We start from the raw sequence: 15737 nt of genomic DNA, 5'->3' as shown, positions 1-15737 counted from the left end.
ACTACTGAGTGCACAACGCACTATAGTGATGGGAGCTGGAGGATGCCAAGAAAAACTAACAGTTTTCCAAACATAATTCATAAATCCATGGTCATTTTGCCTTTTAACTATCTTTTTTTGGGGTCACCATATGTTTTATAACAGATATGATGTGTTTCCATCACAAACAAACCAAAGGGTTTCATCGTTAATGACGGATGAAGGCAGTGGTTTGAAATTAAAGGGAGGGGTGGAAACATCTGGCAAACGAATACATTTTTTTATGTATACGAGCAGCCTGTGAAGAAAGCACACATGTACAGTAGCAATTCTGGATCATGACCGAGATTGCGCCCTCTGTTCCAAGAAAGCAATATTTTAAGAGATACACAATGTTACACACATGTGGTATATACACAAATACCAATATATTATGCATGTATCGATGCATGGAGGTTTATATACCTTAAATATGATGTTTGTCTGATTCCAGCTCCTCTGGATGGCCCCATCCCATATAAATGTCCTTACAGGCTGGTAAAATAAACTTCAGACTCTGACCAGACATGCTCATGACCTTTGAACCCCATAAAACATCTTATTTAACATTTCATTGGACCCCAAGGATCTGATAACTCTGGCTATATTAGTCTCGACAAAGCTGAAGAAGCACAACCGTGATGGAGAACGCACAATGTTCAATCAACACTTCTGCTGAACTTTTAATTGATTAAGTAATTAATTGAATTGGTTTAAAGGTGGAACCTGCCACTCCAGTAGTGTTTCACATCTTATTTTGAAGAGAATATCTCTGGTTTAAATATTAGGATCTTGTAAATAACAGGTTAGACACCATCTTGCACTTTAAAAGCTCCTAGCCCTGGCATTCTCCATCGCACTTTGACCTCTGGAACTGCTGTTCTCAAGTTTTCTGGCACACTGTGGAGTAACACAATCCCAGAATCCATACTTCTTTAACCATAACCCCAATAAACACACACACACAAAATCTGAGACAGGAAAGAGAGATTTCCAAGAAAGGCTTTCAGATTTTACATCAGCCATCTGTTTAACAATCAGCCCCTGCATCCAGTAGATCCAACAGCTTCACGCATGGTGCCCAAGGCCATCCGATAGCCATCTCCCGCCTCCTCCTCTGTTTTGAGTGCGCCGCTCGAAAATCCTCCCTTGGAAGACGTTCCCTTTGGGGGATTGCGGCTGAGGCTCTTCAGCAGGTATTGCCCACCTGGCCCTAGCGTGACCTCGGGAGCGACCTCTCAAAAGGGGCAGCCTTCTGCACCATCTCCCTTAAGACCGCAAGAATCATTAACCTCGGGAAAGCGTTGCTGAACCGAAACTACAACAACAGAGCCAGGATGCTTCACATACTCTAGCCTCTCCATTTCGGAGGAGGCTATCTTAACGGTGCAGAGGTTCCCGGAGCTACTGCGGGAGTGCGTGACCCCGAAATGAATATCCCTGCTGCGTACACATGGCAGCACCGGGCTCGGAGTTCAGACACAGCCGTGCTGCTTCACACGCAACACATTTCAGCGGCAGTGATGCAAGGGAAAATACAGAAGAACTGAAAACTAAAAATAAGTGAATCAACAGGAAATGATTCAATAAAATGTATCAAGTGACGCGGATCTAGACAGCAATTGAACAACAATCTTTGCAATAGTCCATGATGGGCTAAAAAAAAGCAATGCAATGTTTAGAACGTGTAGATAAATATTATTGTTATCCGGATCATCATTTATCAATTGTTTGTACAGCAAGAGAAACAAAGTAGCTCATGACATCGATTCCCGAGTTCCTGGCTCCACACCTCTGATTTGCATGACATCTCGCATGAGCTTTGCTTACCGTAGGCGTGGGAGACAGGAGTGACCTCACCGGGACATGTGATCCCTGCTCCAGCCCCGCCATTTTGTATACTGGATTTCATTTGTTCTGTGTTTGTGTCACAGCCCTTGTTTTTCTTTCGCAGAGTTGTTTTCGAAAGACTCCGGTTTTCCAGGGGCTTTACACATCTCGGCAGAGCCGCTCGATTACAAACACGGCGGTCAGAGTGTAAATCCCCTGGATACAGTGGTTATGCTAATTATGGCCCAGTAAGCCGAGTGATTTACTAACCGCCTTTGCTCTTTATATACACACAAACTCACCCAATTGCGTTTTGAACATAGACACATTTGATATCCTCATTATCTTTGTGTTGGATAGTGAAAATTGTGTTTGTTTTGTCATCACAGTGAAGTGTGAGTCTTGGGGACCAGATCTGGTTCACATCCCTCCTTCACTGAAACACTTAAGACGAATGCAGTCAAGCCAAAGACCGTATACAACCAGAGGGAAAGTCTTTATAATGATACCCTGCCTGTGCTCTTATGCGAGATGTAAATGAAACAGTTAATTAGAGGATTACCTGGTTGTACATTATGATCTCTCCTAAGCTGCTGTTGTTTTCCTTCCCTGCAATATCGTGGCGAGGGAGATTATATTTACTATACCGCCTGCCTTTGAAAGGTATCAAACGCTGACAGACCCGTGGAAATGCAACTATTGTCGAGTGTTTAAATCCGCAAAGTATCCGCACAGACAAACTGTGCAGCATGCCAGTGAAGATCATCTCTTAATCCCTCCTGGTTTGGAAACCGTTTAGGATTGTGAGGATGAGATTTGGATTTCGCGAAAGTGTCAACTGCCACACGATCACACCTGGAAATGACACCAGACACACACCCATTGCATATTGTGTACCAGTTTGTGCTTACCTTTTGAAATCAATCCAGTATCTTTATGGTGCTCAAAATAGCTAAAATGATGTTACATTCATCAAACTGTGAATTACTTTTGTGTTACTTTTAATTTGATTAACAATAAATAAATAAACACAAAAAGAAACAAACCAAGTAGCTGCTTTGCTGCTGGGGATGCCTGGTTTCAGTAAATCATGTGATCCTGTCATGTGACCTCACTGGTCCATTTGCAGGTGAGCCCCACTGGGGTCAGAGGTCACAGGGAAGAAAAATACAGGATAATCCCTTCCACACAGAGACCTGAGAGAGAAAATAAATGTCTCGTGGGACATTATTCTTGTTCTCATTATTTATTATTTCTTGTAGGCAGATGCTCTTACCTAGGGTGATGTTTTTATTCCAAGCAGACATATTCCCATGCCTCTTAAGGGTTATTAGGTTTTGTATAGTTTAGTGAGTCCAGGTTAAACATACAAACATGAACATATAGACTTTCCTTTTTAAGGCACAAAGACAAATGTCCTCTTCAGAATAGTGTTCTTCTAACTCCACAGCCATTTGCCTTTTCTGTTTATTTTGGACATCTGATATATATCTATATTGTAGGGATGTGGGGGTGTTTGTGTTGTATGAGGGGCTGCAGGCTTTTCTATTCTAGAGCCCTGACTAAACGCAGTGTCTTCTCGCTTCCTATTCAAGCACGGTCTGGGTTTTAAATACAAAGCAGAAGTGTGGGACGATCACTGCAGTATCACGTGCCTCCAGCCTTGCAGAACGGCCTGCGATCGGGCGGGGGGAGATCAGCCATCGCTCGTCCTCCACTGTGTGCCTTTCGATTTCCCTGTGATAGACAGCATGTGAATGGGAACCCGTGACCCGCTGAAGACTGGAGGTCAACCCCACTGTCACAACACGGGCTGATTTATGCACAGCTTTATGAACATCTGGGGACACCAGCTACAGCATTAGGCAGTGATACATGGAAGTCTTTTTCTGTAGCTAGAGCGAAAGAAAGGGATAGAGAGATAGTCATGGAAGATAATGTTGGCTCTTAGACCTCAGCAAGAAGTCTGCCTGATCATTAGAGAGCGTCTTGAAAAGCCTCAGCCTTGAGCACTTTGTAATTTCACAATTATTCCCAAAGAAAAGGGCTTTGCATCCTTGTGCCTCATTAGCACCGAGCTGCACCCCTCGGCTGAAGCGAGACGCGGTATGCTGGTCACGCTATCGCAAGTAAATGCCTGCCTCTCGGAGTTTGCCAAGTCATGCTTTTTTGGGTAGGAGACAAGTCACTCATGGCTAAGCTTAGAATCACAGACGTCTTTCCAGATGTGAAGAAAGCCCGACCTTGCTGAATTAAAGGGCTGGATTAAATGAGTTTGTATACATTGTGTGCATTCAAAAATACATGCACTATACTGCCAAAAAATAATGTTCCCAGAGAGAAAAAGAAACCTATTAATAGTCAAATTAGTTTATGGTTTTGTTGAAGAGTGAAAGCAATGGCAGATACCCTCTCTACATAATCCCGATTGTGTCTTTGTGTTGTGATGAATATTTCAGTAGCTCAGACAACCCCCTATAGAAATTGGTGGAAGACGTAGTGATTGAATAAGGTAATGGATTTATCTTGACCTGAACCCGCTTGGCCGAGGGAATGACAATTTATGAACACATTACTTCATAAATAAAAACGGTGAAGTGTTTAAGAAATGAGAGCATCACAAAGGCAATGAAGTCCTCGACAGCGAGTTCTCTACTGGGAAATAAAGAGTGGTTTACAATAGCAAGAACACATCCAAAGTAATTTGTCGTCGTCTCTTTACATAAATCGACAGAGAAGGCAGACATTCAAACGTAAGCTTTACTTGAAATGGTTCAGCTTTGCCAAAAACAATCAGGAGAGAAATAAGCATAGCGACTTTGATAGCTCAGTGTTTATGCCCTAAGCATCCGTAAGTTCACCTTTGCAAGCTTACACACACACACACAAATGGTGTAAAAAACAAAAAACAAAAATGCAGTTCACTTTAAACCCTGCCAATTAAAGTTCAATATATAATTCATCACACTGACAAGAAGCATTGCACCATCGCTTTGATTTTAAACTGACATTCTAGCTTTTCTAGGCTGAGCTCTAAGCTTCTGATCGTATCACTCCTGAGCAAAGCCAGACATGAGGTCTTGAAGACAGATTTTAGCCAAGTATTAGGAGTATTTTGGGAATAAAGTGATTCACACTGCCCAGTAAACCCGAGAGTCCTAATATAAGAAAACAAATGTTGCAATTAGCACAGCCACCATTGTTTCAGATGAGCAAGTTTCACGGGTAATTATCTCGTCATCAACGGCTCTCAGGTGATAATGAATTCCAGGGGGTGAAAATCTTCATTAGTGTCCAGAAGAATAGTCACCCCTTTCATTGCGCAGGCTATTTTTAAAGACCAGCTACGGTCCTGGGGATTGGGAATGGAAAGATGAAGTCATAAGAGACACAAGAGGAAGGCATGTCACTCCCTGTTCCCCGATGCAAGACATTGAAGACGCGGCGAAGCGTGAAAACAAGCACGTCAAAAACCAGGACTAGTTTTAAAACGGCAAGGAAGAGAAGTTATATTTTCCATTTGCAAAAGAACGTTTTCATTTCAGACACTTCAAGAGCATCTGAAAGACTTAACATCTAGTGATACGGCTTTTGAAACTGCTGACCTTGAAGTGTAGTAACAGGAGTTAAACCAGAATAAAGCGGTTTGTGGATTAATTTGAAAATATTGTAGAATTGACCGCAATTTAACAATTTCAAGTCCCTTTTTCAATCTCAGTGGTTTGCATCTCAGTGGCAACAACCACACAAGAGACTCATTAAAACTGCAAACTGAAGTCATCTTTATAAAAAGTTACTCTATTTAAACCGTACGGCCCATGACAATTAGAACAAGTTAATTATCTGGGAGTCTTAAAACAACCTCTGAAAACCCCCAAACGAGCCTGGCAGAACAGCAAGGGAGGACAGGGCGAAATCGTAAACACCGCTAGAGTTGAATTATTAAAAAAAAGGTTCCCCCTAAAGTTCAGTTCAATGACCGAGTTTATTTTAGTCCATTTTGTCACGGCATCGGATTCGATCTTTCCGAGACCCTTTGTTCCCGACCTCTCCTTTAATCTCTGTGCTGCAGCTCATATAATCTGTGGTGCTTTTAGACGCTAATAAAGGCATGGGCTCTCGCGCAAAACTGTCCTAACCAGTCTTGACAGTCGTTCTGGATTAACTATAGAATTAACAAGCAGATCCAGAAGTACAGAACAAAAACAGAAATCAAATAGTCTGGGAAAATCTCAGGAATGCCAGGCAGGTTTGCATTATAAAAGTTATAAAAACAAGAAGCCTTCAACAGTGCCTGAATATTTTTTTTGCCCTTTGTCATTTTAAAATATCTTGCTTTCTTATGCTCCACAACACAAACTATTTGGGCAGTCATTATTGATCATAATTTCAAGTAGTAGGGAAGGAGGAACAAGAAAATCAAATTAAGTTTAAAGCAGACATTTATTAAAGCATAAAAAGATAATGCACCAGTATTGACAATAGAATTGATAATGTACTATATACAACAGATTGCAATGTACAGCTATTTGGCATCAACAAAAAAGTAAAGCAATTGACCATGCATATAGTATGCGTACACAGAACAAAAGCACCGGATCAATCAGTTATCTCGGATCGTCCCGAACGAGAGACTGGGTCCTTTAATTAAACTCCCTCCACTTTACTTAAAGTAAAGATCTGCTTTTAACATCAATAAAATAGCCTTCCACTTCACGTAGGACTAACCAAATATATTAAGTTTTAAATATACTTTAATACAAAAAGGAAAATGGGTCAATGGCATGTATTTACAAATGTACAATGTAAATGCACGACTGCACACACTATATGGTCCGTAATAAATATAAAAAGTGAGCTAAACAAACAAGTGAGGGGGCGACACAGAGACGGACCCCCTAGCCGTGTCCTACTGTCAATGTTTCACTTCGAAAGTGCAGGTGTCCTGGAGTTCGCAGGACATGTCGCATAGCCGGTTCACGTTCCAGTTTAAAAGTCTCAGACAGGCACCGAAACGGGCCGAGGCACTTGGTGGGACTTCGTGGGCCGATCCGACCGGCCCGTCACACGGTGGTCATGAGCTTGAGCGAGCCGGAGCGGAAGCGCAGGATCTTCTTCTTCAGGTTGTGCGAGGCCTTGATCTTCACGAAGGCCTTGGCTTGCGCGGCGCTCATCTCCGCGGGCACGGCTGGCCCGGCGCTCTGCGCGAACTGCGGCCACGCCAACCCGCCGCTCTCTTCCGAGTCGCTGGACGTCGTGCTCTCGCCTGCAAAGTCCACCTCGCTCAGGCTGGACTCGCTGTCGCCGAAGCAGTTAGTGGTGTAGTTGCTGCGCTCGTCCTCGCTCGTGTCCAGCACGGTGGAGTGGAAGAGCGAGGCGCACTCGGCCGAGTACTCCGAGTCACTGCCCACGTAGGCGTACGGGCTGGCGTACTGCACAGTGGGCGGCAGATACACGGCCGAGACCTGGCCCAGGATCTCCCTCTTCTGCCTCCGCCGGGCCCTCCTCATCGCCTCCTCGTACGGGACCTCGGCAATGGTTTTGCACCGGCGGTAGTCGGTACTCCTCTTGTACTTGGGCTTGGCCAGCACCATCTCCCGGCCATGCCCATGGTGTCGGGATGGCGCCGGTCTGCCTGTCAACGGCAGGTACCTGGATGCGAGGGCGCTGTCTGCATGAGAGCTGCCCGCCCGCCTTGCCTTCGAGGAGCTCTTCTTGGGGGCCTTGTGCAGGTGGGCCACCTCGTCGGGAAAGCGGCACTTCTTCGTCACCGGCCTTGGCTTCTCGCGGCCGACCTCCGGGATCGGCTCAATCTGGACCCTCGGTTTCAGCGTAGCGCTCTTCACCTTGACGATCTTCACATTTTTCCCCCCTTTCCGCAGCTTCACCGCCTGCTTCTGTGCCGGGATGTACTGGGCGTTGACCAGCTGCCCTCCCTCGTCCTGGCTCTGAGAGGACGAGCCCAGGCTGTGGAGCTCCAGCGGGGGACGCTCCGGCACGGGTGAGGAATCGGCTGGGGGACATTTCAGGCTTTTCTTTGGAGACACCGTTTTAACCGGTTGGGGAGCCTTGCTATCTTCAGGTATTGTGAAATAGCGATGGCCGTTATCCTTTGGGGAGGACACGGAGTGCGGACTGCCCATGTCCTGGTAGTCTTTGGTGGTCGAGCTCAGTCCTTTATTGGCCACGAAAGCCATCTTTTTGGTCAGGCTGTTGGTGTGGATTTCACTGTGCATCAAGTGTTCGTTGTGAGGCTGGTAGGCACTTGGGACCTGGCTCTTCCCACTTTCCACATGCTCAACTCTCACCTCAGCGCACCACTGTTTCATAGGAGACACTGTGTCGGCGCTGTTGGCCGCACTGGAATGTAAACAGGCTTGCCAGCTGGTTTTCAGATCGGGAACCTTTCCCTGCAACGGGGCAACAGTCTGTCGGACGCAGATACTCCCCTGCCTCAAAATGCTCTTCGCGGGATCCGTATTTATACTTGTCCTCGGCTTGTTGGTCCTCACCGGCTGTGCCCTCCGCTGAAGCAGCCCCAAGATGTAATTGTCCAGCCTCTTGCCCGAGGACGGATAGGGGGTGGGCCACGACGTGCTCTGAGACACTGAGCCCGGCTCGGGTTTTAAAAACTCGATGGACGAATCGCCGGGCTTAAACTGGCCCCCGTCCTCCTTGAAGTGTCCCACCAGGGCCTGGAAGAAGATGGGGCTCTGGACCGCCACGGCGTGCAGCGGACTGGGATAGCGGTATACATCGCTGCCGTTCTTGGCAATGAGGTCGCACTGGTACTTGGACTGGCTCTCTGACGCGCCGTCCACGGAAGGGGAATACGGGGCGGAGAAGGATCTTCTGACCGAGCCCGAGTTCTGGTCTTCACAGGGTCCTTCACACTCGACGCAGGCCACCAGGTCATCTGTAACGAGGCAGAGATATGATTAGGAGGAGGAGAAAGGTGAGGCCAATTCAAGACCATCTACATTTATTCCCCATTAAGAAAACTTAATCTGGGGAAGCTTTTACTACAGAATTAACATTTACAAGGATTTGTGTGAACTGAAGCCATGGTACCATCGTTGCTTTAGAGGGTGTAATTAAACCGACAGGAATTTTGTCACTTATCACAGTTACTGATCTGTAAAAGGCTTATTTAGGCTGAAGTTTCATATCCTCTCCAATCTGATGTGTATAATCTACCACGAATGCCCACATGACCATTTCCATGGCTTGTCAATCGCTCCATCTCTTCAGACTTAAGCCGATTTACTTTCCCCACTTTCATGAGCTCGGAATGATATTTAAAACAAGGATTAATTTCCTGCAGATCTTTCTAATAAACCAATTATGTTGGGAGAATCTCCTCTGGACATATGTGAGGGACAGGCTCAGTTTAGACGTTCCTCAGAGCAGGGAATATCTTGTGGGATACAGAGAGACTAAAAGGATGCATTTAAATATATACGTTGAGCTTAAACACCTCAAAACCATTTTTAAACATAAAACTAAAGTGGGGCCGACTTTTTAAGACACATTCCTAATCTGTACACATCCAGGAACACCTGACATATTCCTGAAGGCTTCCTACAGCATCACCTCAGGTATTAGATGTCATAGTGAAGGACATTTACAGCTTCAAATGATTTAAAAAGTCACTGCAACTCCCCCAACTTCCATTTCAAGAGCACACCTGTAGTTTTAAAAGCTCAATATTTTTTTTAAACATCACTACAGGCTACAAAGCCAAGACTGAACATTCTTGGCCACCAGATGTGCCGTCTCAGCAGACAGGGCTGCTGTACTGACGGGCGCTAATGGGGTCTGCGTTGTGTGTTTAAGTCAGTAGCCGAGGCAAAGCCGGTCTGCCGAGAGGAGACAAAAGGATGAATGAGGGTTTTACATCGCCATCACTCAGACCACACAGCTTTGAGACGGAAAACATTCCTCCCTCTACCCCCTCCGGCACACAGATGGCCTCCAAAACCACCACTTCCGCCACCGCCACCAACGATTGCCGGGACTCACCTGCGGACTTGGGGCGGCCGTCCGCGGCGCTGAGAGACGCGTCGAGGGGACTGCAGAAGCAGGAGCTCGACCGGCAGCTGGACAAACACTCGCTGAACACAGAGTTGGAGGAGTTGGATAGCGATCCTGACGCGCCGTCACTCAGCTCGTAAAAACCTGGGGAGAGACGGGGGGGACGTTTACACACTGCTTTTACACCCCGGGGGGCGGAGGCCTGTCCTGTCAAACTTTATAAACATGAGAGACTGAAGCTGTAAAACCAAAAATGTTTAAAAGTGGCTTCCAGGTGAGCAGCAGGGAACTGGGATACGTTTCGGTTATTAATAGATTGATCTGGTTGGAAATGTTCTCTTGGCTCATCTCAAACACATTCCTAAACTAAAAACTAATCACAAGAACCACAAAATACTGTTATGCATTGGCTATGCAAGAAATATGATTCATGACAGACAGCACCATGGTTTACAGTATGAAATGGAACATTAACTACAAACATATATATGCTGCCCGTGTACACAATCTAAACAAATTAAAAGTACATATGGAAACTTAGAGCAAATTCCTACACGGACTAAACAGATCAATCCGCCCCCCTCCCGCACTATCTTGTCAAAACAAAAATAATGAACTCGCTATCTCCTCTGATAAGCTGACACCTTTTAAGTTTGTGGTTAAAACACAGCCTTAATGGAGTTACCAGGGGCCTCTCTCTTCGCAGACCCCAGATGCCACGGACGACACATGAAAAACAAACACTTGGTCAGATACGGACGGCTGTTTATGCACTTCGGATTGTGTTTTATGTTTATCTACACATGTTCGTGAAGCTCATTTAAAAGCTGTGATCTCTGCACTGCCCCTCTCAAACATCTTCAAACATCTGGGGCCGATGCCTGCAGCCGGGCCCGCTCCTGAATGACAGGCCGATAATGGATTTCTCTTGCTTCAGTCGAGCTCAGTTCAAAAGCCAGTTTTGTCCTCCCCACCAGCATTGATTGCTCAGTAACTTGACAATTACCATTTATTTTCTGCCCTGTTTGCCCAATTCCACCTACAGGAATCACATTTTCGACTGACTGTACATCATTGCCAAACAGACACGCCAGCCTGGGGCCAAAGATCTTCCCCACACCTACGATCAGCACCTACATCAGGACGTGGACAGAACAAGTAGGCAGATGCTTGGATTGAGTGGGGTTTCGAATATATAGGCCTAGTTCAGGTTATAGATAAAATAGATATGTTTGTACCAGACACACAGACTCAAAAAGTATCCTCACCTGAGCTGGGCCGGCTGTCCGTCTCCAGGTGGTCGTGGGACACTTTCTCTGAGTCCAGGCGCAGGTCGCTAATCTGCCGATCCAGCTCCTGCAGCTGATTGATCAGACCAGCGTCCCTCCGCCGCAGACAGTTCTGCAGAGCCAAACAGCAGATGCATTTAAAATATAGAAATATGTTCTATTTTTGCTCACAGAACAACAATGTTGTCACAGGCATTTGGGAATGACGACAGGCGCCCGAAAGCCATGTCTCACCTTCAATTAATTGTACAAAGTGGTTAAAGCCTCAAAAAATCAGCCTAACATCAGACAAATCTGTAAGCAATTAAGGGAAAAATGTTATTGGAATTCCTAGCACTTAGTAAATCTAATTTTAGATGCAGGCCTCAGGGAACACACACACACACACACACACACACAATCCAAACGTATTTAAATGAATTTAAGGAAATACCAATTAATGAGGGAAGAAACCTCTATAAATAATGTATTAATTAATGAATAAGATATTTTTATGAAAGCTTTCAGCAGCTACTGCTAAAACTATTAGGCCAACGCATCTGGCTTGAATAGATGATCGACATCAAACCCAACTGAACCGTTTTGGACAAACGACCCAATATTCTGTTCATTGTAGAACGGGGTCTTTCACGGCTCATAACTGATCTGCGTAGGTTCAACAAAACAAAAAGCCACAGCAGCTTTAACAGGTACATTTCGCATTTCCTGGAATTTAAACACGTCCTTGGGTTTAAGCATGCATAACGTCAAGATCTAATCACAGGAAAACCTTACACTACCTCCCATCAGATGTTATTTTTCTGCGGTAATAATCAGAGTGGGGTTTAAGCTCTAGGTAAAGGGACTCCATATGGAGTAAAGCTCATCAAGATGTTCCAGCAATAACAACTCCCATCTTACTGCAGTCTGGAAGATCACTTAATGGAATACAAATGTCAACCTAGAATGTTCTCTGACAATTCCTTCAAAAGCACCCAACTACCCTTTCATGTGTGGGGGGGCGGGGGGCAATATTCAAGTGGTGTCGCCAGAATGCGATGCAGAACTCGTGGCAATTTTGGAACCAATATTGAATTTGCATTATTTATTTGAACACCCATTCAAATATAAAGGCATCAATTTATTATTTAAATATGCTCTGCGTGCAGATATTAATAGGGGTTTACATGCAGGGTGGGTGGATTGAGCATGCATGAAACAAAAAAGCTCCAGACATAGAAAACAAATGCGCACCATACAGCACACAGGTCGTTAAAATAATGGTGTCAAAGACCCTCTTCCGTTTCGGTTTTGTTTTGGGGGGTGCATTGCAGCATTCCCATTCCATAGGACAGGACAATGAAACGTCACCATTATCTGCCACTGCAAGACCATAAAGATTACAATAGACACTTAGCACTACTGGTCATCTGAATCCCCCCAGCATTTTAACGACCATTTGTGCATAACCTCAATAATGCAACACTCATTCAATGAGCACTCGGAGGGTTTCTATCGCCTCCCAGCTCAGGAGACCAGCTCTTGACAGGAGCTGCGGTGATCAATGCGCCCGTCCTGAGAACAGCCTAGGAGCTCCAGCATTCATGTATTTATTTCCACAATGTAGCATTTTGCGCAACAATTGTACACTTATTTTTAAATGGAAACATCTCCTGAGATGCTTGCGACTGTTTCACTTCATAAATTACCCCCACACCCATTCTTGTTTTTTAAATCCGTGTGCCAGTGCATCATGCAGTGTAGTTATTAAATCCATCTAATTAATAGAAAATACATGTTTAAAGGGAAAGTGCAAAGGGAGAGGAAAACCTTAACTCTTAGCCTGTCATTTGCCTGGATATAACAGCGCTCAATGATTGACCCGCATCCCGGGACCCCGCGGGGCTTTACACGACCTTGGCTGGAAATCAGACCATTCCCAAGGAGGATTTATTACCCTCTGACAGCACCTTTAAGACATTTGGTAACATTTCGATGACGGTGTTAATGATCGTTTAATTGAAACCTGCAATCGGCACCAGTTTGATCGGAGGCTTTATTAGTGTATTATAAGCATGCACGTAAGTGATCACAACAGCGTGCATTTCAACTGAATTCGATGCCATTTCGCCCATTTAACCGGCAATGACTGCGATCGTTTAATGAGATTGAATCCAGCCCCCCCACCCCTCGACTTCCTTGAGTCCCGGCAGGGGGGTGAGGGATTTGCTTGTAAAAGTTAATTTCCATCGCCCCCCATCCATTGTAACTCATCAGCAACGTGCATACTGGCAGCTGGACCCCCACACGGTCCCGGATTGGTTTTTCAGGGCTGTATTCCCCTCCAGGAAGTGGGGTTTACATGCTATCGGGGTCCCGTCATTAACGAGCTCAATTCTCCCGGCTGCGCAGACGGGTCCACTTGGCTGCGTCTCTGGGTGCGCAGCCAGCAGCTCTGCAGGAGTCTGGGCTTGGCAGGTAGAGCAGGGGTTTCTTGCTGCTGCCAGCGGAAAATTGGTTGCAGACGGCTTTCTGTGCCGTAAATCCTCTAAACTCTCCAATAAAGGTGACCTCTGCGATGGCCAAATTACAATCCACAGAAGAAGGCGGTCAAGAGCAAAGATTGTCATTTAAATGTTGAAATCAACCCACTGATTCAACCCCCAATTAAGCATTTAATAACAAATGCATAATTTCCTTTAACTTCATAGCACACATCTGCAAAAAACAACCATCTGCCACTACAGGTCACTAAAAAAACCCTTCAGGATGGACATAATCAGATTCAGGTTTAATATTAAAGTCACCAGCAGCACACATTACATCACTCACCCTCTACATCATGAGTATCGCCTTTAATTAAGTGCAATTATTGGCCAATGCCGTGCCACAAGGTTCAACCCAATAATTTAAGTCAATGGTGCACACTTCATAAACCCACTACAACAACGCAAACTGCAGCGAGGAGGCTGTCAACACATACCAGCTGTTTTCTCAGCAGCAGGATATTTTCCTCCAGCAGTTTCTCCTCGCAGTGCAGGGAGCCCTCCTCCCCGGCCGCGCCGCCGCTCTCCTCCCGGGCGCACAGCACGCCCCTGACCAGCAGCTCCTGCCTCTGCCGCAGGTACTCCAGCTCCCCCAGTCCGGCCAGCGTGGCTTCCAGTCTCTCCCGGGTCCGCCAGCGGTCCAGCTCCCCGTCCGCCCGGTCCTGGGCTGCAGGCATCGCCGGCTGCTTCATCATCTCCACGCAGACGCGGTTACAACATCGGTCACAATGTAACACTGGAGCGTATTGACAGATAAAGGGCTCTGGATGAAATTCCGCAAAACAAACTCCTCTGCGCTGCTTTTGTGCGGCTGTTGGCGCTGACTTGCGCGCAGTGAGTGTCTGGCACGGCTGTGCTGAGCGCCTCTGCTCGCTGTCCCGCTCGGCTCACTTTGCGCAGCTCGACTCTGCAGACGCAGTTAACGCACCCGGCTCCTCCGACAGCGCACAGCCGACTGGAGCCGCAGCCGCGGCGAGGGGCGCAAAGACCGGCCTCCGCTGCGCCATTGGTCGCGCTCTTGCAACGCAGATCTGCGCAGATCTGCACAATCCCAGCGCGCCCATTGGCGGAGCTCGCAGATCCACGCAGAGCTGCGAACATCTGCGCAACACGATTCCAGCGCCCCGTCGCTTCAGTCGTTTACTCTCCGGGTCCTAGTGCCGCCCGACCCGACGCAGCTAGTGCAATTGAGACATATGGCAGTTGAAATAAGTCCCCTGAAGTGGGACCGACAGGCTGTGAGACAGTCCTGATGTCATTATCCTGACAGCTCCATGTCGTGAGATGAGCTTTACCGCTTTAAATCACCCTCTCTTATGTTCGGGAAGAAAACAAACAAACACACATATTCCAAATCTTGATATTTTGTCCATATGGAAAAACTAACTAATATTTCTTTTAAATGATATAGACACAAATAATTAGACATACTATTGTGGAGCAACAGTCTCAAAAATAAGTCCCCACCATCAAAAAGGTCGACAACATTATCGCTCTTCACAATGTATTAAGTCTGCGAAAAGACGACGAGCTGTCCCTTCATGGCCTTGTTGCTCGCCATCATGAACTCAACAAATCAGGCGCCTCTGTGGAACAGCGCCCTCTGCTCGCAACTCGCAGCCATTGCAGCAGAGGTGGAGAGGGACGTGCAAATATAGACATGCGCCAGGTCATTACAACACAATGCATGCGTTTACCTAAATATGCAAACGATGCCTTTCGTGCAAAGGTGCCAGATCTCATAAACCCAGCGCTGTCGATGCAAACCGGCGCTAATGACCGGTGTCATGTGTTGAACAAAGCTGGGCGTGTGTTGATGCCAGATTTACCACCTTGCCAGCTCAGACGAGCCCCCCGCACCCGGGCGCGAAAAGCCGCTTAATTAGGATCATTTAGTCCTCTGGCCACCCGGTGTGGCACCTAATCTCATTTCCTACAACATCTGAGTATCTTAAGTCTGTTGCTGGTAAGATGCGAAACTAATTATATTTGGTGCTGTGTAGCGAATAGGATGTGGACACTGAATACTTTACAGTGAGAG

General features: G+C 46.3%; 1 protein-coding gene across 1 annotated transcript; it reads right to left on the bottom strand.

Moving 5' to 3' along the window:
- Window positions 1–6272: 6272 nt before the first annotated feature.
- dact1 (dishevelled-binding antagonist of beta-catenin 1) lies at window positions 6273–15121 on the bottom strand. Its single transcript, XM_066694418.1, has 4 exons — window positions 14134–15121; window positions 11151–11283; window positions 9871–10026; window positions 6273–8764 (listed from the first exon to the last, which is right to left on the bottom strand). The coding sequence occupies exons 1-4, from the start codon at window positions 14389–14391 to the stop codon at window positions 6912–6914; spliced, it is 2400 nt and encodes a 799-aa protein (XP_066550515.1). The 5' UTR covers window positions 14392–15121; the 3' UTR covers window positions 6273–6911.
- Window positions 15122–15737: the final 616 nt, after the last annotated feature.

Source organism: Amia ocellicauda, chromosome 21 (genome assembly GCF_036373705.1).
Source record: "Amia ocellicauda isolate fAmiCal2 chromosome 21, fAmiCal2.hap1, whole genome shotgun sequence".
Taxonomy (NCBI): Eukaryota; Metazoa; Chordata; class Actinopteri; order Amiiformes; family Amiidae; genus Amia; species Amia ocellicauda.
The sequence above is the reverse complement of the archived record's forward strand: the minus strand, read 5'-3'. Positions and strand labels throughout refer to the sequence as shown.